The 25,323-nt window shown below is 53.6% G+C and overlaps 2 protein-coding genes and 2 long non-coding RNA genes across 8 annotated transcripts in view; 2 read left to right on the forward strand and 2 right to left on the reverse strand.

The window, feature by feature from the left end:
* Window positions 1-9,553, forward strand: part of LOC117794890 (uncharacterized) — a 10,827-nt gene extending 1,274 nt beyond the window's left edge. The window contains exon 2 of the long non-coding RNA XR_011708265.1: window positions 1,497-9,553. This is a non-coding gene — a long non-coding RNA (uncharacterized lncRNA). The remainder of the gene's footprint in view (window positions 1-1,496) is intronic.
* Window positions 3,789-20,225, reverse strand: Pwp2 (PWP2 small subunit processome component). The gene is made up of 21 exons (XM_027929023.2): window positions 20,139-20,225; window positions 19,296-19,408; window positions 17,913-18,007; window positions 17,521-17,620; window positions 16,933-17,076; window positions 15,347-15,482; window positions 14,865-15,091; window positions 12,639-12,782; window positions 12,252-12,322; window positions 11,687-11,823; window positions 11,288-11,436; window positions 11,046-11,193; window positions 10,684-10,834; window positions 9,739-9,919; window positions 8,310-8,457; window positions 7,357-7,465; window positions 6,977-7,042; window positions 5,742-5,960; window positions 5,491-5,641; window positions 5,265-5,339; window positions 3,789-4,280 (listed from the first exon to the last, which is right to left on the reverse strand). The coding sequence occupies exons 1-21, from the start codon at window positions 20,154-20,156 to the stop codon at window positions 4,094-4,096; spliced, it is 2,769 nt and encodes a 922-aa protein (XP_027784824.2). The 5' UTR covers window positions 20,157-20,225; the 3' UTR covers window positions 3,789-4,093.
* A 53-nt stretch (window positions 20,226-20,278) lies between these two features.
* LOC139706686 (uncharacterized) lies at window positions 20,279-21,312 on the forward strand. Its single transcript, XR_011708266.1, has 2 exons — window positions 20,279-21,036; window positions 21,150-21,312. It is a non-coding gene; the product is annotated as an uncharacterized lncRNA (long non-coding RNA).
* Trappc10 (trafficking protein particle complex subunit 10) overlaps window positions 20,888-25,323 on the reverse strand; it is a 75,800-nt gene continuing 71,364 nt past the window's right edge. For 2 of the 5 annotated variants that reach the window (XM_027929061.3, XM_027929056.2), the window contains 2 exons: window positions 24,342-24,536; window positions 22,194-23,581 (listed from right to left, as the gene is read on the reverse strand). In XM_027929061.3, the coding sequence (XP_027784862.1) occupies window positions 23,343-23,581; window positions 24,342-24,536 (434 nt within the window). In that variant the 3' untranslated portion in view covers window positions 22,194-23,342. Of the gene's footprint in view, window positions 21,530-22,193; window positions 23,582-24,341; window positions 24,537-25,323 lie in introns of those variants that run through there. The other 3 variants (XR_004618768.2, XM_034636974.2, XM_034636973.2) reach the window with 3 other exon arrangements.

Below are 25,323 nucleotides of genomic sequence, written 5' to 3' on the forward strand. Positions count from 1 at the left end.
TGATGATCCTGGACACTTTAATTAACCAGAGAGGAAAACAGGTCAAAAGGGCCCAGCTGGCTCAATTCCTAAAAACAGTGACATATGCCCGTGGTTTTGTGAAGAAGATTCGCCAGATTTGCATGACTTGGGAAAGGCCAAGTAGAAAATTGCCTGAAGGCTGCCTCTCTGCCAAGCTACCAGGGGTACAATAGAAAATATTCAAAAAGTCTTGACTGCTCTAGAAATGTGTCTTTTTTGATAACTGAGACAAAGACCAATGGTTTTTGGAAGATTTGTTGAAAGGGCTGCAAAAAGCAATTAGAAGACTGGAGCAAGAAAACAGCCCACAACTGCTCCCAGGAGGTTTTCTCTATCTGTAGCAGAACTGAGGGCAGAGTGAATTCTCGCCCAGTCTGCAGCTCACAGACCGCAGACAGAGGGCCTTGGGGTGAGACCAAAGGCTCAGTCACAGCTGAACCTGACAGAGACAGTGACTCACCAGCGGCCAGCAGAACTCATGGGTAGGGGCATGTGCTAGAGAGGAAACCAGCCCTGATCGGGTTTCCATGAGGCTGATCCAGGATGGAGGGAAGGAAAATGGACAGGAAGATACTGATGAAGCTGAGCCACAGTCTGAAGACTCCCAATCAGAGGGTGAGACTGAGCTGGAGGAGGACTTTGGTAGGTTATGTTTGACGGGCCCTGCGTCCACCATTCTGATCTGGCCACTCTCCTCCAGGAGAACGAGGTTCAATAACTATTCTGTACTGGCTGTAGCCACACTTTTGCCACTCCAGTGTGGCACTGAAGGTGGGGAGGACATTGCAGGTTTTCAGCTTTTCCCAGTTTTTGAGCAGGTTAACAAGCAAAACCAATGTGTCCACGTGCACGCTGTGGAACCTTTTAAAACTCTAAAAGAACTCAAAACTTCTTGCTGTACTTAACAGTCTAAATTCAGCATTTGTTCAAAGCCTGCTTGAGTCTTTATGTGGTGAGCCTGTGCCCCTGCATGACTGGATTACACTGGCTAAAGCATGCCTTTTTTTTGGGGGGGGGGGGGATTATTTATTGTGGCAGTCCAACTGGACCAATTATTGCACCGAACAGGCTGAGAGAAACTGCAGGCAAGGCTTTGAAGCCCCTCTAGAGATGTTAACTGAACTGGAGATTTTGCCAAGTTGAAAAGGCAGCTAATTATGATTTGCCAGTTTACGATCACAATCAGATTAGCTATTGTCAAATAAGCTCATTTATCTATTAAGCTATAATCACAAAAACCAAGGGGGAGATGGGACTAGAACCCCCCAAATAACCTCAATCATGCTCTGTTTGTTTTAAACTTTCTAAACTGTGACTCAGAAGGTCGCACTGCAGCTGAGCAACACGTCTTCCACAGCAATAGGCCCTTTAGTGGAAGGATTTGCAGACTGGCCAATGGAGAAGACCAGATCCAGTGACTGGGGGGGCAGAGCTCATGTCTGCATTTTCCCAGAAAGTGCTTTTCTCTCCATCAGGCATGGAGGACCTAGAACCAAGATTCAAAGATGGAAACAACTGAGGATCAATCCAGAGACACCAGACCTGTCTCCCCCCAATAAGAGGAATTCAAAAGAAGAAGGGAAAGAAGATGGCCCAGAGAGACCCAATAAATAGTGAAGCTACCCTCGTGGAAGCAGCTAAAGAATCTGATGCTGCAGGCTGAGCAAATGACTCCGCAGCAAGGAAAAACTAAGTCTCTAACTATGATGCTCGTCACAATACTAGCTCTACTGAGCTGCGAGGTAAAGGGGAATCAGGGGGAAACCTGTTGGGCATATTTTCCAGATCCACCTCTTGTACACCCAGTGGTGTGGACTGGAGAATCCATCCCAGTATTTACTCATGACTCATACATGATGGGAGGATTTACAGACACCCATATTACTGTCACCCACGTGACTGGATTTACTTAGTCTGGCTATAGTGCTCAATTTCCTAGGTGTTGGTCCCATGATAAACATGCTGGCTGTCCAAAAGTATCCTATGAGGAAAAGACAGCAGTTGGGGTCCTAGACCAGCTAACCGTACTATCCCCAGAGACTCAAAGCATTAAATCAGATCAGTTATTAAAATGGGACTTTCTCATAACAAGCCAATCATTTCAGCAGAATGTCCATGAATACCTCACTGTCCTAACTGTTCTGCGATACAAATTGGCATCTGTCATAAGTGGATGGATTGTAGAAATACTTTCCCAGTACAGCAAAAGGTGTCTAGAAATAGTGGGTACATTTTAGACTGACCTCCTAGATTTGACAAAATGCATTTATGCAAGGGTGCTGCCATGACCCCTGGAGAATTTGTTAGTAACATCTTGACCTTCAGAAAAGGTGGTATTCAGAAAGATGTCTGGTGCTTAATTGCTGCCTCACAATTTTTTACATTTTACTGACAAATTTTTACCAGACTTTGTAGGCAAAAATTGTAAGGAGGGTTCCTGTTATGGCCTGTGTCCAATCTCCTTTAATTACTGGAAATGTGAAAGTTAAAGAAGAGATATCTTGTAGCATGTAATAACTGTAATTTAACTCACTGTATCACCAGATATAGTAGAGGGAAAGGAGCGCAGATACGATATGTCATCAGCCCTCTTTGGTCTCACTGCCAGCTAATACTTCAGAGCCAGGGTACACTGAGGCTGGTTTCCAAGTCTTACAACAAGCACAAGCCCAGCTAGCGAGACCTAATGTGCTCTTGGACTCGGAGTATTGGGAGTAGTTGCCTTAGTTTCATTTATTGCTTCCATGGTCACAGCTTCAGTGGCCAATCTCAAAATATTCAACATGCAGATTTTCTTAATAATTTGACTAAGAACACTTCCAAAGCTCTTCATAATCAAACAAATATTGATAAAAGGATTGAGACTAAGCTAAATGCTTTCGAGGCTACTGTCATAAATATTGGTAATGAGCTTTCAGCTTTGAAATTCAAGGAAAGGCTCAAACATCACGCTGACTGTGTGTGTATTAGTGCTGCCAAACACAGTGCTCCCCAATGGGATTGGGAGAAGGCTAGAAACCATTTTGTTAGGTATTTGGCAGAATAATAAGAGCAGCTTGGATCTTTTGGAGTTCCATTACTATATACCAAGACATACAAAAGAGTAAGACTGATTTTTCGGATCCTACTTCTTTAACTGATCAAATACCTCGAGAGTTAAGTGGCTTTAACCCTGGAAGCATTCTTAAACACTCTGCATGGTACATCCTTGTACTGTGGCTTGGGCATTGACCCAGCTCGGACAGCAAGACTGTCTTCTTTGTAGGAGTGCCCCTGGCGTTGAGTTACACTCACCTGTTCCCTTGAAATCCTACCCCTTCTGCCCTTTTATGGATGGAACCTTCTAAGAACAGTGTCCCCCGCAAGAAAAGCTGACTTCTGAACGTGCTCGCTTGCTCTCTCGCCATCCTCTCGCGACTTTCTCTTGCTCTCCCTTTTTGGGAACCTGAGGCTGAGAGCCAGGGAAGCTGTCCTGAAGCTTGTGTAAAGGTAAGTTGTGTCTGTATTTTGTTCTGTGTCCTGCGCTAGTCGGGGGTGGCACGTGTGGCCGTGCAGGCTGGCACAGCAGCTCTGAGTGAGCTCCCCCATGTATACCCTCCAATGTCAGCGTTCTGAGGGGCTCCCTGCCCTGACCTGTGCAGACAGATCACCAGAGCACAGGCCCAGGCAGGCAGCCACTTGCCCTGCCTTCCCTGCCTCATCCTGCACGTGCCGTTCAGCTTCTCACACCCACTAACAGTATGATAAAGCATTTCCAGAATCTCATGTTTCTAATCCCAAGTTTGTCTTTAGAACTTTGTATTAAAAATATAAATAATTCCCATTAAGTTTATATGAGTCCACAAACATGAACCTATTTACATTTCGTGAAGGCAACGTTAGAAAGTCCTCACTGTGGGATCCTGGCCCATGGCACACAAGTGCCTGCCGGGTGCTAGCAGGTTGGCTCGCTGTCCTGATGGGCTGTGTGCTTCTCAACGGAAAAGGGAGACCCCGTGACAACATCCCAGCACTTTGGATGCACTCCCATGTCCTAGGCCAGGTGACAGAGGTTCCATCCCTCTGGAAGGTCTCAACCAAGACAATCGGGAGCTGCAGTGGCAGTGGGCTCATCTCCGGCCCCTCCCAGCAGGTGCAGACTGTCCTCATCGGATGCTCCCCCATCATCCTCAACTCCCGGCAGGTCCAGGGGGCGTTTCACACCCTGCTGCTTGGAGATGGCCAGAGCATACCGCAGGTTGTAGCGGTTCCAGTCACAGCTGTGGGCACAGGGCATCACGTCAGTACAGGCATCAGCTCCACTCCACCAGCACCCCGGCCCACCTGCTCCACAGGATCCTCTGCTTTCCCTGCCCAGATCTGGGTTCTGCCCAAACGAACGGCCTCCCTGCCAGGCCCTCGCACTGGTCATTTAGAGAGTCAATTGGTCACATCACACATTCCTGACACCGACAGCTCCCAGGAAGATAGCAAACCGACTCAGTGAAGGATCACTGGGGCAACGGGCTGGCTAGGCAGGGTCCTCCCCCAGACCCACAGTCGGGGCACACCAGCAAATCAGCAACAAGCCACCAGATGAGGAATGGCACCCTAAAGCCCAGCCTTCCTGCAGGGAAGCCTTGATGCCAAGGAAGCAGGGGCATTTGCAGGAAGGGCTTGTTCTAGACTCTGAGCCCCATTATAAAGACGGGGGACAGCTCAAGGATAGAACACCACTGGGACCAGACTCGAGCCTTGGCCCAGGGACCCAGACAGGGCAGGGAACAGACCTGTCACCAGCCCAGATGGGCACCAAAGAGAAGCAGACATCCTGACAGGGCAAGCTGGGAGATGCAGTCACGTTGTCTAAGCAGAAGGGGTGGCCTTGCAGAGTACCTTCAGTGTCCAGGCACTGTCCAAGCCCCTTAGATAAACTACCATCATCAACACCAGGCACCCTGTCACCAGCCAGCTCCTACTGCTCATGCAGAAGACATGCAAATCCAGAACAGACAACCCCGTCCTAGGACTGTGACAAATGCCCTGAGGTTGGAGGTTCAAGCTGCACCTCAGGCACACCCCTTCTTGGGCTCAGCTCCTTTAGCACCAGCTGCATCAAAGCTGTGCTTCAAACCCAGCATGGGTGGCACACTCTCCAACACTGGAACCTACTGTGCCCAGGTCAGGTGGTGCAGGGAGCAGTCCCAGGCACAGAACCCATGACAAGAACTCAAACCCCACCCTACTGCCAGCCCCGCACGTACAGCTTTGCCAGATCATCCAGGTGCCGCTGGAGGCTCTTCTGAAGGAACTGGACGGCAGGCAGCAGCCGCCCTGCACTGGAAAGGAGACACCCTCAGAGTGCGGTGGTTACTGGGGGGCAACACCAGGCCCCAGTGAATGCTGCTCTTGAACACAAAGCTCCCCATCACCACCGGGATCAGCTGGCCATGTGAAAGGTCACACCAACAGCAGGGAAGCCCAGCATACCTGGGCTTCAGCTTCTGTCCATGGGACATGAGCAACTTCTGTGTCCATATGAGGTAGAATTCAAGGTGACGAGATACTTCAAATGAGGAAGCTAAAAACTCAAGTGCCTTTTCTACATACAGCTCAGGAAGAGAAGCACTGACAACTTCAACTGCAAAAGAAAAGCTACGCTTATTCTGTGACGAACCAAAGTAGCAAAGAGAGCAACACCTCGGGCCCCTGAGCTTCCACCTGACCAGGCCCCTGCTCACTGTCTTCCCGTGGCACGGCCTCCAGGACTTCTTGTACCAGCTTCTTCTCGTTGAGCCGGAAGGCCATAAGGATGGCCCGAGTGAACTCCTGCTGGTGCAGGGCCTCCCGTACCCGCCCAGGGGTGATGCTGGTGTCCAGCTCATATGGGTCGAAGAGCATCTGGGCATCCAGGGAGAAGATGAGGAGCCCTTCTGTGCTGGTGGCTGCCCAGCAGCGCCCTGGGGGATGAAGAGTGAAAGAGATTTCTCAATCTTTAAAAGAAAGGCAAGATGTTAAATACATGCTCACGGTCCAAACACCGAAGTGCAGGAGGGCACCGGGACATTTTCCTTTTGCCACCCTGCCCCTGGGGAAGGAACTGCCTGGGTCACCCTGGAGGACGGCACCCCAGGCCTACTGCCTGCACACGTGAGCAAGGACACATGTGCCTGTTCCCTCTGCTTGCACCAGGAGGCTGTAAACTTTTCAGTATGAGAGAAGCCAAATATTCCCTGCTGTAGCTGCACAGTGCCTGGGACACAATCACAAGTTGCAGGAATGAACAAACGTGATTGTCTCAGGAAAACCTGAGCTACAAAACTAGCAGGCTGGCGGGTGTGGTGGTACATGCCGGTCATGCCAGCGACTGTGGAGGCTGAAGCAGGAGGATCGTTGATTTCAAAGCCAGCCTCAGAAACTTAGCAAGGCACTTAGCAATTCAGTGAGACCCTGTCTCTAAAACCGGACTGGAAATGTGGCTCAATGATTAAGCACACTGGGTTCAATCCCATTACCAAAAAAAACCCCTAGGTGGCTGGGCAGAAGTGGCCCTGGGGTCCTCTGGTTCACAGGATGCAAGACCCATGAGTGGTTCTGCACCTGGCCTTTTGCTTCATCCATTTTGGAAAGCGCTGGCTGATGATCCTCACCTTGCTCTGCCCAAGGGGACCCCGTGTTCCTGAAAGGCCCAGATGGACCCTCCTGCATGCCTGAGTGCGCTTAATAGCCTGAGGAGGCCGCCTCCCAGGATGGCCCTGAGCCACCACATATCAAAGCTTAATGTGCCTGGGGCTAGAGCTCTCAATAGCAGTCCCTTCTCAGGGACAAAGAGATCATATGGCAGCAGGGTTCATCACCACATTCCCACCTGTAGGGGACAGAGTGCAGTGCAGAGCCTGAGGGCAGCGCTGACTGACCTCCCCTGGGAACACAGGTCATGACACGTTGGGCCAACAACCCTTCACTCAGGGCTCACCAGTGGGAGAGAAGCGCAGTGAAGTCACTCTGATTTCAGGTTTAAAGTGGCGAGAACTCATGTCACCTGGGAAGAAAAGAACAACTGCAGTTACTGGGGAACAAGCACATTCAGATTGCTCCCCAGTAATCAGAAGATGCATAGGAATCCCTGATCCACCCTGTACCCCCACAAGGCAGAGTGGCATAGCTGTGCCTGGCAGGGATGTGGCACCAGCACCCCACCTACTGGGTCTTCCCCAGGCACCTCCCCCATCCAGCAAGACATCAAGATGCAGTAACTGCTGACTCCGTCAACTGCAGCCCCAACCAAGAGAGCAGAAACACTGCCACAAGAAAGACCAGGCGACAGGCAAGACACAGAAGGGGACCTCTGCTCACCTTTCTTCACACCTGGCAACGGAATAGCAACCCCGTCCTCTTCCCCGGCATCTTGGTCAATGAGCGCCAGGTTGCCAAACTCCGTCATCTTTCTTCGATTCAGAAATTCCTAGAACAGCAAGAGCCATGAACACCTTCTCCTCATCTCCCTCTCTTGCTTGTGTGCCAAGCAGACAAGCCGCCCACAGTGGACGAGCCTCTAGCCATGAGTGGAATGGAGACCAGACCACAAGTAGGCCCTGAGAACACAGGACAAGGCCAAGGAGTGCTGTTCCCGGTCCCCAGTCTTCCTCCAGGGCTGGCTGCACAAAGCGCAGGGTGAAGGCCGCTGGAGCCAAGTGTAGGAGCCCCACTCACCCTTGCACACTGGACACCACTGCCACCATTACAGGGACAGGCCCTCGCCCACAGCAGACATCTGCTTGCACATGAGGGCAGCTGCTCCCCGAGGGAAATGTGGACACTTTCTCAGGAGCAGGAGGGTGGCTTCTGGCACCACAGAAGGCCCTCAACTCTGCCCAGAGGCCTCGGTGCTCCTCAGTCCACACCCTGCACTCCTGTGAGACCAGGGCACGAGGAGCGACTTGGACCACAGTCTGAGGTGTGCAGAGGGCAGGCACCTGTGGGCAGTGGAGGAAGAGCCCTCCCACACTGCAACCAGACGGATGGCCCAGGTGCAGGCAGCCCACCAGCACCTTCCACCCCGACTCCTTCCCTTACAGGGCTTAGTGTATGGCCCAAGCCAGTGCACTGGGCACTCCAGCCCTGGCCACCCGCTCAGGTGGGGTCAAACTCTAAAAGTGGGGAAAGTGCCAGGCCCTGGCAGGTACTGCAGGCATGTGGCTCAGGAACCCGCTCAGCCAGTCACAGCTGTATGTTGATGCTGACCTCACAGCTTGGCTGGGGCCCAGGTTGTCAGAAGCACCTATGTCAGGGCCCACACAACTGCTCACCTCCATGGCGTCCAGAGAGAGGTTGCAGGAGAGCTCAAACCGCTTCACCAGGATCTGCTCCCGGACGTGGTAAAGGCACACAAACCTGGACATGCCCCCCGCCAGGATACTCTGGCCGTCTGCAGAGTAGCACAGAGTGGTGAAGGCCCTGGGCAGAGGACAAAGGCACTCAGACTCACACCAGGCCTCTTGACGTGCAGCTCTGAAGAAGTCAGAACCCCACACCAGCGTCCCCAAAGGGGAGCTCTCTCTCCTCTCCAACGCCTCTGAGGCTCCCTGCCTGACCTCACGTAAGACTCTCACACCCATGGCCTCCAACAGTGTGTGCACCCACTGTCAGGAGAGAACCAAATATATCTGCCAGGAGGCAGAACAGGACCACGTGGCTAAAACCAGTCCATGTTGGCACATATAGTCACCCGCCCACTTCCAGCTCTCCCACAGCCCCTTGGTAGGTCTGCAAAAAGCAGCAGCTATGCCCTGACTGCCCTGGGTGCCAAGACAGGGAACAATGGCCTTGGGACAGCAACGGTTTCTGAGATATGACACTAAAAGAACAAGGGATAGCAGAAAAAAAAAACAAAACATAAAACCTGGATGCCACCCAAATTTGTGACACCACCACAGAAGAGGGCAGAGCCAGCAAGCGCACCACCCCTGCTGGGCAGAGGAATACCGGCTCTGGACACTGATGCACCCGAGCAGACTGGCTCTATCTAAGGAAAGGACGTTGGTGACAACACAGGGAAAAGGGACCTGGTGCGTAACTGGTGGGAATGCAAAACAGGGCAGCCACTGCAGCAACAGCCTGGTGGTCCCCACCGACACAGAACCAGGCTCGGCGGATGCCTGCCAAGCACCTGGAAGGCAGCTGATGTACAGGAGGGTCTGCTCTCGTGCAGGGCGGCTTTGGGCCTTTTTGTTTTAAACACCAGGCTGATGACATCATTGGAGAGAGGGAAGTTTGGAGTTGGTTCAGACTTTGGGCTGTGCACATTCACATTGAGCAAATTAAGACCGCCTCCCCAACCCCTTTCTCCTGCAGCGGTACTCTCAAGAACTAAGAATTACACCAGAAAGAAAGTGGCTGTAGGGCTGGGTGTGATGGTGCAGGCCTGTAATCCCAGCGGCTTGGGAGGCGGAGTCAGGAGGATCACGAGGTCAAAGCCAGCCTCTGCAACAGTGACATGCTAAGCAACTCTGTGAGACCCCGTCTCTAAATAAAATACAATATAGGGCTGGGAGTATGGCTCAGTGGTTGTCTCTGAGTTCAATCCCTGGTACCCCCCAACCCACAAAAAAGTGGCTGTAGGAATTTGGTCCCAGGGTCCTGGTTGGGGGAAGGCCTCAGAAACCCCCAGTCCCTACAAGCTGACAAGCCAACAGGAGCGTGCGAAGCAGCTCTGGCCTATTCCCTGCTGGCACTCACTTGCCCTTGGCCGAGTGCTTGGCCGTAATCTTGTCCAGCTCCTTCCTGCCTGTCTTGAGGTCATGTCTGCCTTCGATGGAACCCGTCTGTATCGCGTTCTCAGGGTCCCAGAAGGTGATCTGTGAGTTTAGCGTGGCCACAGCTAGCTCTGCACCATCAGGCCGAAAAGTCACAGCTAGAGCTAGAGAAAAACAAGCCTCAGGCTCTGAGAAAGACCCCCAGCTTGGCAGACAGGCCATGCTCCACACCCCAGGAGACCCACAGCCCCTCTAGTGCACAGGAAGCTCCCCCCAGGGGAGGTGCCAATGCCAGCAGGCAAGGGAACGGCACACCCTGGCTGGGAACAAGCTGGAGGAGACAGGGAGACCCCCAGGACCCCTGATCAGGCTGGACTGGCCAGAGGTAAGGCTGGCAGCTGAGTCACAGAAAGACCACTCAGGGGGTAAATGGACAGGCCAAGTGCAGAGAGGACATGTAGCGAGGGCTGCAGTTGCTGAGCCTGGAACAGGGGTGGGGGGTGAAGCAGGGCCTAAGGCCTGATTCAGGAAAGATGAGGGGTGGTCAGGCACCCCCACAGCGGGCTCATTCCCAGGCGTATCAGCAGTGCACCAGCCACTGACTGGTCAAGCACAGCGGCAACTCTAGAAAGCAGGGGGAGCAGCTGCCCCTGGGAGCCCTGTGCGCAGCAGACTGGGAGCCTAGCTGAACCCCCAGCCCCAGGGGCGTGATGCTAGAAGCACTGCCGCCCGGTGTTGGCTAAGCACCGTCAGCCTCCGGGCTGCCCTGCACTGCGGGGTCTGGGCTATTCTTCTCACCTGCTAGGCTCATGTCACACACACAACCAAGAGCCAGGCAGGCAGAGGGACGAGATGAGACCAGAGCTAGACAAGAGCAAGACACACTTTGGCCCCTGGTCACTGTCTGCCAACCCCAGCTGCAGCTCACCATCGGACGTGAGGGTCAGCGTCTCCTTGGTTCTCCAGCTGTCAAACATGTCCCACAGGCGCACCGTCTTGTCCCAGGAGGCACTGGCCAGGATGGACTTCATTGGATTAAAACACAGACCACTGATGGGCCCCTCGTGGCCAGACAAAACCTATAGAGGCACAGAGGCGTGAGAAGGGCCGACACGGTGCTCCAAGAGCTCCACACCACACGTGAGAGGGAGGCCAGCTCCACCCCTGCCCTCTGCCAGGCCTGCAGGAGAGGGCCCCACGTCCCCAGCCAGCACGCCAGTGCTCTGGGGGCCAGACCAGGGTGGCCCCTTCCCCATCAGGGCACGGCCCCAGGGACACGCTGGCTCTTACGTCAAGGAGCCTGCCTGTCTGCATGGACCACACAAAGATCTCAAAGGAGTCCTGGGCCCCGGCAGAGATGATCTCCCCACTTGAGTCGACGGCCACACAGGAGAACTGGGTGGGGCGCGGAGACGTGAAGGTACGGAAGTTCCGGTACCTGTGGGGAAAGAAGCCCACGGCTGGCATTACAGGCCAGTGTCAGACACCCTCGCCTGTATGTGGGCAGCCACACCCACGGCAGAGGCCATCACCTGTGGAGGTCGAAGGCGCGTACCGTGCCGTCCAGGGAAGAGGTCACGATGACAAAGCCGGTGGCAGTAAATGCCACACCAGTGACCCCACTGGAGTGTTCCGTGAAAGTGATGAAGCAAAAGCCACTGAGGGTGTTCCACACCTTGACCTGCAGCGGGACCCGAGGGACAGTGTGAGCACAGCCAGCCACCTGCCTCCAGGTGAGCGAAGCCTGAGGCAGAGAAGCGAGCACCTGGCCACCTCAGACCCAGCTGGGGCAGAAATGGGACACAGGACACCCCAGCCCTCACCATTCAAATTCCTGTACATGTCCCCAATCTTCAGAAGCCAGCAGGAGCCACCCACAGCTCTGCATGGATGAAGGCCCACCCTGCTGTCCAGTGCTGGCCAATGCCCACCTTGCCGTCGTCCCCACCAGTGACGATATACTGCCCGTCCGGAGAGTAGGCCAGAGATACCATGCTGTTGAAGTGGCCTTGCTGCTTCAGCACATAGGACTCACTCTGCCATTCCCACACCAGCAGCTGGCCAAGGCCTGTGGGTACAGGACCACAAGTCCCTGACTGATCCCGACCCCAGGTCAGCTGGGGCTGGACTGCCCTGTTCATAGGCACTGCACACAGCACAGACCCGAGGACCAGGGCAGAGAGCAGCCCCTGCCTGGCAGGTGGCTGGAGTGCAGGCCACTAGCCGACTGCAGACCTAGAGACTGAGGCCAAGAGGCCATTCAAGGAGCTGTGGGCAGGACCACAAGTCAGACAAGAAACCCCAGGCCCCAGACTGGAGAGGAGCAATCACCCTGGAAATCACTCTCCTGGCCACGTAAGCCCCTGAGGAGCTGTTCTGCTCACAGCCATGGCCTGTGCCTCGTGGCCTGAAGCCCACGACACCGAGGGGCCTCAATGGTCCTCTGGCAGACTTTTCTAGGACATTCGATCTCTACAGCTCGGCATGGAAACAAACCTGAGCAGCCAAAGGCAATCCAGTCCCCAGAGCTGTTGATGGCAACTGAAGTGATCCTCTGATCTGAGATGCTGAGCAGAAAAGGACAAGAAGAGATGAGCAGAGGAGTGCCCGTCGACCCAGGGCCGCCCCTCCCTGCAGCATCCTCAACTGCACTCACTGTGGAACTAGTATTCTAATTTTTTCTGTTTCAAAGATGAAGAACAGAAGAGAAAAACCAAGGATAAAGAATAAAAACACCACCTCTGAGACCAAAATCCAGGGCCACAACACAGGCTACAGGCTGGTGGGAGCCACCCCGGGGACTGTAGCAGGCTCCCTGATGACCCCCAGCAATCACTAGGCCCCGGGGCAGGTGCACGAAAGCCCAGTGAGCAGAGGATTCACCTCAGTGAGTGGATGAGGTTGAATTCTGGGAGCTCATGCAGATGGAAGATTCCAGAAGCAAAACCTGTGACCAAGAGGCGAATCTTCTTGTGATATGCCGCAGCTGTCACGCTGTTGAAGTCACCTTCTTTATTGAAGAAGTACCTGGATTGATGATAGGTGGAGTACTGTAGAAGGAGGACCATGGACCTAGCTGGCAGATCACCCTGCTCACCTCAGATGGCCACACCCCAGCTGCACCCAGGCACCGGCTCACTCAGCTATGTTCTGAGCTCAGGACCAAGACACCTCTTATTGTGTGGATATGAAGTGTCCCCCAAAAGCTCCAGCCAATGCAGGGATGTTCACAACTGGACTGTGAGAGCAGTGACCCAACCAGCCCACTCCAGTCAGAACGGCTGACTGGGTGCTAATCGTGCAGCAGGAGAGGGTGGTATGTCTGGAGGAGGGGCCCCTGGAAGGGTGCCTGTTCTTCCCTGCAGCCTTGGCCCCACTCTGCTTCCTGACCTAGCCAGCAGCTGAGCAGCTTTGCTCTGCTGGGCCCTTCCCCCATGATGCTGCTGCCTCACCATGGACCCAGAACAATGGAGTCAGCCATCTATGGACGGAGACCTCTGATATCATGAACCAAAACCACACTTCTCCTCCCGCAGGTGATCCTTGACAGGTATTTTGGTCACCACAACACAAAAGTAAACAATGCCTCTTAGATGGTCTCCCCTCCTGCCCCTTGCCAAAGAGGGTAGGGTGTTCACAGGCAACATCACCTACAGGGAGGCAGGGGGTAGGTGCCCATCACTTCCTGCCCAGATAACCAAGGTGACCCTGATGACACCTCTGGCTTTATGTGATCTAACCCATTCCTGGCTCCACATATGCACAGCACAGCTGCCCTCACCTTTCCCTCTTAAGGTGACTGATGCCAAAAGGGCCATCCCCCACACTCTACACTGGTGACCGCAGTCCCTGCCAGTGAGTGACCCTCACTGGACAGTGCCTTGCAGCTCCTCCTTCCTGGGGTCTCCTTCAGTCCTCACCCAACTCCTCACTGCAGCTGCACTGTTCTGAGACTCCCACGGGCACCCACAGTCCAGCCAGACCTGCTCCCCCATCTCCACCTCCGCCTGCCCACGGCCCAGCACACTCCCTCCTCTCACATCCTAAATTCCCTCTTAGCCCGGCACCTCCAAGGCCAGTCTAGTCCAGCTGCCCCAGCCCCAAGGTCCTGCCCTTGTCTCTCCCCAAGGTCCACTCCCCTTCAAGCCAGGGAACCTCCCAGAACAGAACTGAACATGGACACCCCCACCCCATGGCCTAGCATGAGGCCACCTGCCATACCACACAACCACACTTCCACTGTGCATCTCTCATTCTGCCTGCCTCTCAACTGGGAGGGAGCCTCACTAGACAGATGAGAGGTCCAGGCAAAGCAACTGCTGAACGGAGGCATCCAGGCTAGTGAAGTACACAACAGGGCAGGTTACAGGGGACGCATGGTCCTCAAGTGACCACAACCTACCTATGCCCTGTACCCTGACTCTAGGACAGTTTCTTAGCCACCCAACAGACCTGGTTTGGAGAGGCCACAACCCTAGTCTGTGAGGTCCTGGTCACCCACCTGGGTGTGTGCTGCTAGAGAAAATGATAAGCGTGGAGCTGCCCAGCCCAGCCAATGCAGGGATGTTCACAACTGTGAGAGCAGTGACCTAACCAACCCACCCCAGTCTGAATGGCTGACTGGGTGGGTACTAATCATGAAGCAGGAGAGTGTGCTATGTCTGGAGGGGCAGCCCAGAGCTCTAGGGGACAGGAGCCAGAGAACCCACCTTTCACACCCAGCCAAGTGCGTCCTCCTCGCCTTCATCTCATACCTCATCACCTCAGCCCAGCTCATGCTGAGCGCACTATGGACCCCTTGTCCCCGAGGCAGAGGAAGGTTCACCTGCACTGAGCAGTTCAGGGACTGGCAAAGCCACAGCATTCTCAGGCACACCTCCCTCTCTGCCCCGCCTCCATGTCCTGCCCCAGATCACTAAGGCAGTGGCCGGGGCTCTAGGTCCTGGGCATGGTCTCAACACCACAAGTACTCATGGGGTCTCAAACCCAGATCCAGACAAAGGTCTGTTCTCTGGATCTCCATGTGAAACCCATGTTTACATCTGAGGGTAGGAGACGCCACCACCACACAAGTACCACACCAAGGCCACCACTGCCCTCAAGACCTACTTGGCCAGCCGTGAGTACTTCACTTTTCCCTTCTTCTCCTCCTCAGCGGGTGTGGCCTTCCCCCGAATGGTGATCTCTCTCTGTCCCTCTTCCTCCTCCTCCTCCTCCGCCTCTTCTCGCTGCAGCAGATCTGCCTTCCAGCCTGTGGGGGCTTTCAGCCTCAGGCCCTCTGGGGGTGTGTCACACTGCCACACACACAGGGCTCCATCCTGGCTGAGTGAGTACAGCTGCAAGGGAAGCACATGGCTGGGCCTGAGCCAACCAACCTGACCCAGGCCAGCCACAAGCCTCTACAACCAAGAACCCCCTCTCCAGCTTAGCTTCTGGACACAGTTCCACTCAAGGGCCCTCTGAACTGCAACCCTAAAGGTCTCCCCGACAATTAGGACAGCCAAGCAGCACTCAGGGAGGAAGGACCTGCAGCCTGCCCCAGGGCACTGCCCCATCACTGCTGGCCTAGGGATCTGGGGCCCAGGGCATACATCCAGGCTGTTGGACTCGAAGAAACAGGCCACGATGGCATCCTTATGTCCCCCCAGTGCGTAGTAGATGAGGTTGTCCCAGCGTTCAGCTCCAAACACCCAGGTGGACATGTCTTTGCTTCCAACCACAAAGCACCTGGAACAAGACAACACAGCTCCTCAGCGTTTGTGACCAAGTGCCACTACCACCACAGCAGTCCATGGCAATGGAGACTCATCTGCCCTCCAACATGAGCTGTGCAGAGACCGCCTGATCCCCTGTGAGGGACTGAGAGGTGGCTCGGGTGCCTGTGGGCACAGGAAAGGCTTCCCAAAGCAGCCCTGTCTCCTCTCTGGAGCTGCTGCACCCATCATGTGCCTTTCCTGGGAGGCCACCTCCTTACACCCTCCAGGTGCAGCCAAGACTCAATTCCAGTGCACTCTGTATATGGCACAAATAGTCATACACATAGGACTTAGTGGCCCTTGGTGGAAGGAGGACAGCCACAAGGTACACCTGCCCAAGCCTGACCCACAGTGTGGGAAACCATCCTTACACGTGACTGAGTCACACTCTCTGGCTGGGTGCTGAGGCGCTCAGTCACAGAAATGTGGCAGAGCTTTCCCCACCCTTCTTGGGTGCGAGGGTCAGTGTCTCATGAATGGGTGTGTCTTGCTACAGCCCATGGGTGGAGCTATGCTCACCTGTTCCTTTGTAATATAACCCCTTGCCCTGTTTAGGATAGAATCTTCCATGGAAGGGCCTTGTGTGTGTCCCCTTCTCTTACTGTGCCCTTGGGTGTGGCCTACCCAGGTGTCAGTCATCCTGCTGACAGTGGACGACATCATGAAGATACTCAGCCCCCTGAAACCTGACCCCTTGCCTCATTTGAATAGCTTCTCCTCAATAAAAGGGGTCAGCGCGTGCTCTCGATCTCTCTCTTTCCGCGGACCCTTAATGTCAGAGGAGCCGTCACAGCAACCCCAAAGAAAAAGGTATTGTGTCTCTTGTGTGGTTATTTTGTGCAGCCCGGTTAGCCCAGTTTAACTGGAGTGACCCCCGAGTCTTTTAGTCTCAAGAACAGAAACCCGGCACCACAGGACACTCAAGCATGCTTGGTGCATTCTCCCACACTGCAAGCCTGTCCTGGGTGCAGAACAAGGTGGTCCTGTGAACAAAAGCCATGCCACCTCTACCAGCTGCCGACCCAACAGAATGCAAACTGTCTTTAGGAGGCCAGGAACTCCCTGGTCACCTCTGGAGCAGGAACAGCTGTGGACACAGACTTGCTGTGGCAGGGCCTCAGGCAGTCAGCCTGCACATCATGACACTCACCAACTCCTGGCAGCACAGCTGCCTAGGGTGTGCGGTGACTCAGACTGAAACTTATTTTCATTTCCCCCCAAGATCCAGATTCTGTTGTCTGATTTCTAGTAATAAAATGCCACATCACAGCAGACCTGACCAGGAGCTAGCGGCCCGGGCCTAATACCGTGGGCCACACCCGCACTACACAAGGCTCAGGTGAAGACATTTCAAAATGCATCCCTGGGGTGAGAAGGAAGCTGTCTGCCAGAGAGACTGGTCAAAGGCACCTCAGCCCCACCTGGAGTCATCGGTCCAGTCGATGCATGTGGTCTCGTCGTATGGCCCAAAGTAGGTCTTATCTAGGACGAAGGCGTTGAATTCTCGCTTCTTTCCAGGGGCATGGTACATCTGAGCGAGGTTGCCCTTTGTGATGACAAACTTTCTATAGGAGATAGGGGCACAGACAACACTCAGAACCAATGACAATGACAGCCCTAATGCCGCAGAGCCTCAAGACACAGCTTGACCTGGAGGCTGCAGGGTGGCCGTGGGAGGGAACACGAAGAAACAGAACCAAGTGGCATCCTGCAACACAAGCCATCTGTTTGCAGGACACCAGCAATGCTAGAGGACCTAGAGCCCACCTTCCTCTGCCTGGCGGCTGCCCCCTCCCTCAGACAGATCAGGGGTTCCTGTGCCCACTGCTGCCGCACGCTGCTCATTTTTTATAGAAATAAGAAAATGCAAAGAAACAAAAAAACTAGCAATAATGACAGAGTATGCCTCTAAGTGTCAGAGCTAGGTTCTGGGCTATGTGCCCAGGTGACCGCCCTGAGCCTGAGTGGGAGGAAGTGGGCAGGTGGGCTGGTGATCCAGCCACCCTTACCTGCCATCCGGAGAGAAGGAGACGCTGTGCACAGAGCCCTTGAAGTGGTAGTGGTGCAGCACCGACCTGCAGACCAAGCTGACCAGGAGTGCAGCACCCCCTGCAAGAGGCCAGGTACAAGCCTATAGCTACCTGGGGACCTCCAGACACCACACATGCCTCATCTGCAAGGTCAAACCATAGCAAGGTCCTGTGCTAACCATGGCCCCTGTGTGACTAGAATTCTGGCCCCAGGGGAGGCCAGAGGATGTAGAACCCATCCTTGGTACAACTTTGTCCTAGAGACCCACTGGAGTGTACAGTGGATGTCTCAGCCCCTGGCCCACCCTCAGTGGACCTGGTGTTTGCTTTATGCCACCTGCACACCCTAGTCCTTCCTCCCACCCCCTTACCTTCATCAACAATGATGGCGAGGCGGCCATCTGGGGATAGCCCCACACACTTGATGTTGTACCTAGTGGCCAGGGGTAGTGTGTCAGACTTGTTGCTGAAAGAGACAAAAACCATGTTGTGCAGTGGATCTGTGTCATCAGACAAAAAGAGACAGGGCTGGCTTCAGACCAGAAGCCAACCCTCCCCACATGGCCTCGTCTCCATGCCACTGATTCTGCACAGAGTTCATCTCTCACACTCCCCACAGAGGAAGAAGGAATGGCACTGTCCCTGGAAGAAGCTTGGCAAGACACATTAAAACCCTTAAAAACAGGTTTTGGTTACAATCAACTTTGCCTCTAGACTGATATCCAATTAGATTCTGTACCAGTTCAAAGCCAGGAAACTGGAAACAAGCTGAGTGCCCATCAAAGGGTCCCACCACAATAGCCACATGTTGGCACACTGCTCATGTTTTTATAGAAACAAGAAAATGCAAACAAACAAACAAAAATTAGCAATAATGACAGAGTATGCCTCTAAGTGTCAGAGCTGGGTTCTAGTTCTGTTGTTTTATTCTTAGTGAGCATGTTCTCCTAACTCTGGAGAGCCCCTCACTAGATGTTATTTAAACAAAACAATCCTAACAACATAGCAGGCGACCTGACCCAGGGGTCACTGACGTCCTTCACCAGTTACTCCCTGCAGGCAAAGCAGGTACCACTGCCATCTCATCTTACAGATGGAGAAAACATGGCCCAGGGTCACCCACTTGGAACAGCCTCAGAAACAAAAAGATGCCACTGAGACCATTGCGGAGGGTTGGCCCAAGGACTTTCCAACACTTCTAGGAAGGAACTGAGTGCTGCCTGTAATCAGACAGGGGGGAAGATATGCACGTATTCAGAAGAAACATTTAAACCTGAGCAACCAAAAATGGTCTCCAGCTGCCAAACTGGAACTGGATACCATGGGACTGCCCATCCAACTAGGAGGCAAGGCCACTGGGGAGGCCTCTGAGCAGGGGTCAAGATGGCTTTTGCTCCCCCAACCAACATCTGACCTTAGAGAACGGAGGCACCTCTACCAATGGGGAGGTACTAACCTTGAGCCATACCACCTGCCTGTACCTCCATAGGAGAGGCAGGGTCCTTTCCCATGTTACTGACCTGAGTGACACAATTAAAGATAATGTCAACCTTGTAGACATTAGGGGCTGAGCTAAGACACTAGAATAAAGAACAAGGAACTGGGCAGGCAGTTCCACTACTGACCCTACTAAATCCTTGATCTGTCTCAGGCCACCTAACTAATGGGTGTGCCCTAAAAGGCAGGCGAGAAAGATGCCAGCTGCCTTCACACACAGGTGACCACTGTTATTAATGTCACTTCAGCATACTTACTTCTTAAGGTCAAATATTGTGACTCTATTCCCCACAGGACTGATAACTGAATTTCCATCGCATGTGAAATTTAAGTTTCCACGCCGATAAACTGTACCCAGCAAATTTGAGAACTGAAAGGAAAATAAAGCCTTTTTAACAACAACAAAAAAAATAGCCTCAACTCCCTGAAGGGCAAAGTGAGGGTACTTGACAAGAGATGAAACCGAGGGCCAGGCTGCAGGGTTCCTGCTCATGTCGGGGGCATTTCCTGGGCAGGAGCCTAAAAACCAATCCTCAGGACCTCAGGGCTCCCCCAAAAGGGTAAGCTCCCAAGAGCGGCGGCGGCCTCTGCCAGGGGGAGGCGACAGAATTCACATTTCATGAGGATGAAGCTGCAACGGTGGACCAGGGCAAGGAGCATCCAGGGTGCAAGACATCCCCAACAGTGTCACACGACAGCACTGGCCGTACAGGAGATGCGGTCAACCCCGCAGACCTGGACCTCGCGCGCCGTCTAGAGGGGCTCGGCGCACACACAGCGACCCCCAGCGGCTACTAGCAAGGTGGTGGGGGGCTGCTTCAAGGGGCCACCGAGCGGCGGCCTCTGAGGGCAGGAGGGCCATCTGTCGCCGTGCCAGGGCCCTCGGACCCTGTGGGGGCGGGCAGGGTGGGGCCGGACGCCTCGGGGACACACCGCCACGCCTGGTTTGCACTGCTGGGTCCGGCTCCGGCTGCGACTGGCGACACAGGGAGCGCTAGCAGGGACGGGGACGAGCACAGTGGGACCCCGCCTTCCTCCGCCTCGCGGCCGCCCCCTCCCTCAAGCCGACCAGGGGTTCCCGCGCCCACCGTCCTGCTCACCCGGTACGCGAACTTCATCGCGGCCACCACACGTGCCGCGCCCCAGTCCGAGCGCCGAGTTCCGGCCTGCGAAAGTGGGTGCACACAATGCACTTCCGGGGCGGAGCCAAGGCCGACTTCCGCCGCGCGCACTTCCGGGGGTCCGTGGGAGGCTTCCGCCGCGCGCTTTCGGGGCGGGCCGAGGCCGCGGGCATGAGTGGCAGCCGGTTTGTGGGCAGCCCGATCCGGGGGACTGGATGCAGCGGCGCCCTACAGAGCCGCAGCGCGGGCTGCCCGCGGCCGGCCGTCCTCCCTCGGCCTCCGAGGCGCTGGGGCCGTGGCGGGAGCGTGCGGCCCCGGGAGCGAGCCGGGAGGGCGAGAGCGCGAGGCACCGCGGCCGGGAAGGGAGTTCAGAGAAGCACGGTCTGTGAAACCGCGTGTTTTCAGAGTTTTAACGCTTACGTTTTAAACGGTTTGATACAGTGGCTGCAGCCTAACAGTGTCGCCGAAGGGTGTGAAGATGACTTTCCCTGGGAAGCTCGGGCGGACCCCGCCCTGCGGAGCGAGTCCCGCCCCGTCCGGTGGGGGCGCCGCGGGCGGCCTGGCCGCCTGTCCTGACCGGCGACGGTAGAGCCAGGAGCGCGGCGACGGACCAGAGACTTCACCTACTGTAGGGTTCATCGTAAGGATCGTGGTCGACAGTGAAGCAGAGCAGCTCAGCTATAGAAAAAGCAGCGTGACTTTTCATCTTAAATTAAACAAACCTGGTGTTTCATTTTAAAATGCAATTTATTTTATACACAAACAGTGCGTAAAGCTTTGTGTGTCTTTATGGGTTTCCAGCCTCAGGACCGCAGACTCGCTAATGCAGGAACCCACCGGCGGGCGCCCAGGGCTGAGGCAGAAGTCACTCATCTCGGTACAGTAATTCCCACAGGAGAATCAGGAGTTATAATTTTTCCAATCATAGGATAACCCATGAAATTCACAAAAATTATAACCAGTTTTCTTTTCCATTTACATGTTCCACAGGTTCTCTGTACAATGGCCACGTATTCTTTGTTTTTGATACACACATCCCATTAGGCTTCACAACTGTTCAACAAAACCAGCCTCCTCAACACAAAACCTTGCAACAAAGATCCAGGGACAGCCTCTTGGTTACTTGTATGGTGAATTAAAGAGACAAAAGATGTTTCTGTTGTTGTTGTTATTGGTTTTTTTTTTTTGAGTGACATTCTTTTGTCGAGAAAAAAAAAAAAAAAGACATTCATTTTAGTTGGCTAAAGATCTTCTAAGTGATTGGGCGAAAATTGGTTTCATTCATTTTCCAAATCAGAAGAGACACCATAAACATTTTGAACCTCCCCTTTGTTTTCCTCCTGTAGATATATGGAATTAGAAAATTCAACCTGAGAAAGCAGACACCAGAAAACCGAATTAGAATAAACTAGACACTGAATCCTGCCCCTCTCCCAGAGGGTAAACAGGGGAACTGCATATCAAAAAAGGCCTGTTTTTTTGGCTCTAGGCTAACAGAGACCTTTGCTCAGGGTCTGGGCAGGATGGCAAGCCAAGCATCATTTTTATATTTATATATATATATATAAAATTTAAAAAAAAAACTCGTTGGAGACCTTGGACTTTAGCGCCTGGAGTTCTAATTTGCCTACCTAGTTTGACCAAGTTTATATGAATATCTTTACACGTTTCTCCAATTTCTAAAAAATGAAAAAGGGGGGAAAAATCACACCACCTTTATTTAACTGAATGAGTTAAACGCCAACGTACAGAAGTCTGAAAATGACTGCTCGGTTGCTTGGTTTCAGTCTGGGCTCTGTGCTCCCTGTCCCCTCAGTCTCCTGAGCGTGGCACCTGCTGTGGTCAGCCTTGCTGAAGAGGCTCCTGATCTCTCAAGTTAACCAAGGCCCCACCCTCTGCCCCCACTGATGTTGACAAGTTCAATTCTAAGCACACTGTACCGGTGAATTCAGAGAACTATTTCATATGTACAAAAATACATCGCTTTGGAGAGCTGGAAAAGGTTTAATACATACAACACTTATTTACAAGCTGTAACTTTCACACCAGTAAAAACATTTATTTTGTCCTTGATTTTTGGTGCAACTTATACATAAACATTACATTAGTTAGTCTGTACTTTTAAAAATAATAAATCAACCATATATACAATTAAATTTACAACTGAAAGTAAATTAACTTGTTGGTATGGTCTGACTGCAACTGAGTGGACCAGCAGAGGTTACCCCAGGCCCTGAGTCCTACACATAGCCTGGAACACACCAAGAAGACCCCTCTAATCTGTACTTTAGATGGAGCATCTAAGCTTCTAAGACTTAAGGTGCAAAAGAAAGATGCTGATTATACAGTTACAATTACATGTACAGACTTTAAAAGTGAGAGAAAAGTAAACAATATTAACCCTCACATATGTAATGACAATTAAATACATATTTAATTCCAAGTGCATATGATATTCAATCAACATTAGGGGGAATGGGTCCAGAAACATTCTTTCCTAAGAGCTTCCAATGCTGCGTTGTTCCTTATGCCCTGTTCTAGACTTCCTCAAGTACTTTAGCAGGCTCAGCCGTGGACCTCCCAGTCAGCCTGGCTCTGGCATCCCAAGGCACACAAGGGGTTTGCTCCCTCCCAAGCCCACCCTGCACCCCGCCTACCTGCCCTAGGAGGTTACTGTAGAAAAGCACATAGTAGTGGTCTGGAAGGAAGGGTTGCATTTCACCCCTTAGAAGACTCACAGTCCTCCCGGTCAGGAGGCCAGGCAGCTGTGTGGCCAGAGGACACACAGATGTCACAGAAGACTGCAAGGCTTGCTGAACTTCCATCTGAAAGTCAGATGGGTCTGCACACAGAACCAGCAGAGGGAGGCTGTGGGGGAGACCCAGGGTAGGTGTGTTAGGAGCAGCGAGTGGGTAGGTGAAGGAAGCTGGGGCTCTGGGCAAACACTGGACACCAGCACAGGGAAGGGGAGGGAAGACGACAAGAAATCCTGTTCCAAAGACAACACAAAGGACGCTCTTTCTCCACTGACCAGCTGACTGATGCCATTCCCCGACACCTCCCTGGCCAAGCAGAACAGCCAAAGTCTGGTTAGCACTAGCATGTTACACCAGAGAACAGTCCAGGCACGATCCCTCAAGTGCACTCACAGCCAGTCTGCGGTGTCGGCCGATCCGCAGGTTGTCATGTCACACTGACTTCTAGGACATGGTCATCTTGACTGGGAATGACCAGGACCTGCATGCCCATGCTGGAGTTGAAGACCTGCCCGGCAGGGAGCGCCTGGAGCCGGGGCATGGGCAAGCCTTTGTGCTCGCTGCTGGCAACTGAGGCCACACTGCCTCTACTCCGCACACTGCTGCAGTCCAGCTGGTCATCTGGGTGCTTGTCCACTGACAGGCTGTCGTTTTCTATCCAGCTGTCTGCAGAACACACAAAAGTGAGACTGAGCAGGAGCACCAGCCCAGAGGGGCAAAGCTGCCCTGTGCTGACCTGTGGGTGTGAAAGAGTGTCGCCCCAGGCCCTGCCTTAACAGAACCCTGTGGATAGAGAGAGGCTCAACCCTCAGAGCGAGGCCAACTGTGACCAGGGACAAGGTTCTGGACTAGTTCTATCAGCTCTGAAAACAAGTTGATTCTCCAGTCTGCCCTGCATACGGAGAGCACCTCTCCATGAGAGGCTATAGCCTGCTTAATGACCTGACATGGACAGTCCCTTCCTTACAATGGTTCCACCTATGACCTTTTCCGCTTTCCAAAGGAGTGAAAGCAGTACACATTCAGTGGAAACCACCCTTCAGATTTTGAATCTTAATCTTCTCCCAGGCTGGTGACATGTGGTCTGACCCTCTCTGGAGAGCTGCAGCAACCAGCAGCCTGTGATTGCCAGGGGACAGCCAGCCCCAGGGTGCACCGTGGTGCCAGTGTCTTCTGGGTACTGTGTTTTGAATGCTCTGGAACCTGCACTTATCTGTGCTCACGAGGCTTCAAATTAGAGGAGTCTGCCCTCCCACAGGCTAAGGACTGTGCTGAGCCCCTGAAGGGAGGCCTGGCTAACCAGATGGCCGGTGGGTCAGGCATAGTGGAGGTATTTCCAGCTTACGATACTCTGGCCTGATGGCGGGCTGTCAGATGGCCTGTCATAGGTCAAGGAGGTCTGTGCCCTCTCTCCCGAAGTCCTTACCAGCATCTAGCTGTGAGGAGTGTGCAGAGTGATGAGGGAGGTATTTAAACAGCCGGACGTCAGGCAAGGGCAGGTAGCCCGCAAAGAGAGGCATGACTTCCATGTGGACTCTGTGAGTGGCCTGAGCAGCCACAGGCATGGAGACGACACCACAGCTCTTCCCGCACACAGCCCAGTTGCTGCTGTTGTCAACAACTGAAATGAGGAGACACAGGACATTCAGTACTCACGCCAAATTGAGGACCACCATACATTAGCCCTTGCGCCCCTGACAGTGGAAGCTCCAAACGAGGTGGCCGCTCCTTAAAATGCCATTTGTGCTTCTGTGGCCAAGGTCAGCATTTCTGCTAGTCCAGCGCTCATCAGCCCCGGTTCAGACAGGATCACACTGGTGCGCACAGAAAAGCACTTTTTCCTTCTGAATAAAGAATGGTTAAAACAGCCAGGGGCAGCAGTACAGGTAGCGGTTCTCTCTGATGAGCAGCAGCATCAAGACCAGCGGTCTGGATCCAGGCCCTGCCACTCACACAAGCCTCCCGGGCCTCAGGTGCGACCGCCCTGTAGAGGCCACTTCCTTAGAACAAGAAAGGGAGATGCACAGAAAGCACGCAGCTCCACGCTGGGACGCAGCAGAGTCCCAAGGTCTGACAGCTGCTGTCATCAACAGCAGTGCTCAAGACAACCTGTACTGGCTCAGCCAGGTCTAGCACCCCAGCAGGCACTCAGCAGGACCAGCCTGGGAAGGGACAGTAGCAGGGTGGAACCTGGGGACAGGAAGGCAAGCAAGATAGGACTTGGCCTCAAGAAGGAGATGCAGCAAGGGGGCTGCAGCTCCCCATCCCAGGGACATATGGAGGCACAGACTCGCTCAGTCCTGACCTTCCTGTTCTTCACCACCACGGACCTAGAGGAACAAACTGCAGCCTAACTAAAAGCATCCACCACGAAGCAGCCACCACTGTCAACCCAATCAAACAGGGAG

Source organism: Marmota flaviventris, chromosome 8, assembly GCF_047511675.1.
Source record: "Marmota flaviventris isolate mMarFla1 chromosome 8, mMarFla1.hap1, whole genome shotgun sequence".
In the NCBI taxonomy this organism is placed as follows: Eukaryota; Metazoa; Chordata; class Mammalia; order Rodentia; family Sciuridae; genus Marmota; species Marmota flaviventris.

Coding starts and splice junctions, on each gene's coding strand:
- Pwp2 (XM_027929023.2), bottom strand. Junction 11,824..12,251: donor GATTGCCTTTGGCTGCTCAG/GTTTGTTTCCAT, acceptor CTGTACCCACAG/GCCTTGGCCAGCTGCTGGTG. Junction 11,194..11,287: donor CGCGCCTTCGACCTCCACAG/GTGATGGCCTCT, acceptor CTTTCCCCACAG/GTACCGGAACTTCCGTACCT.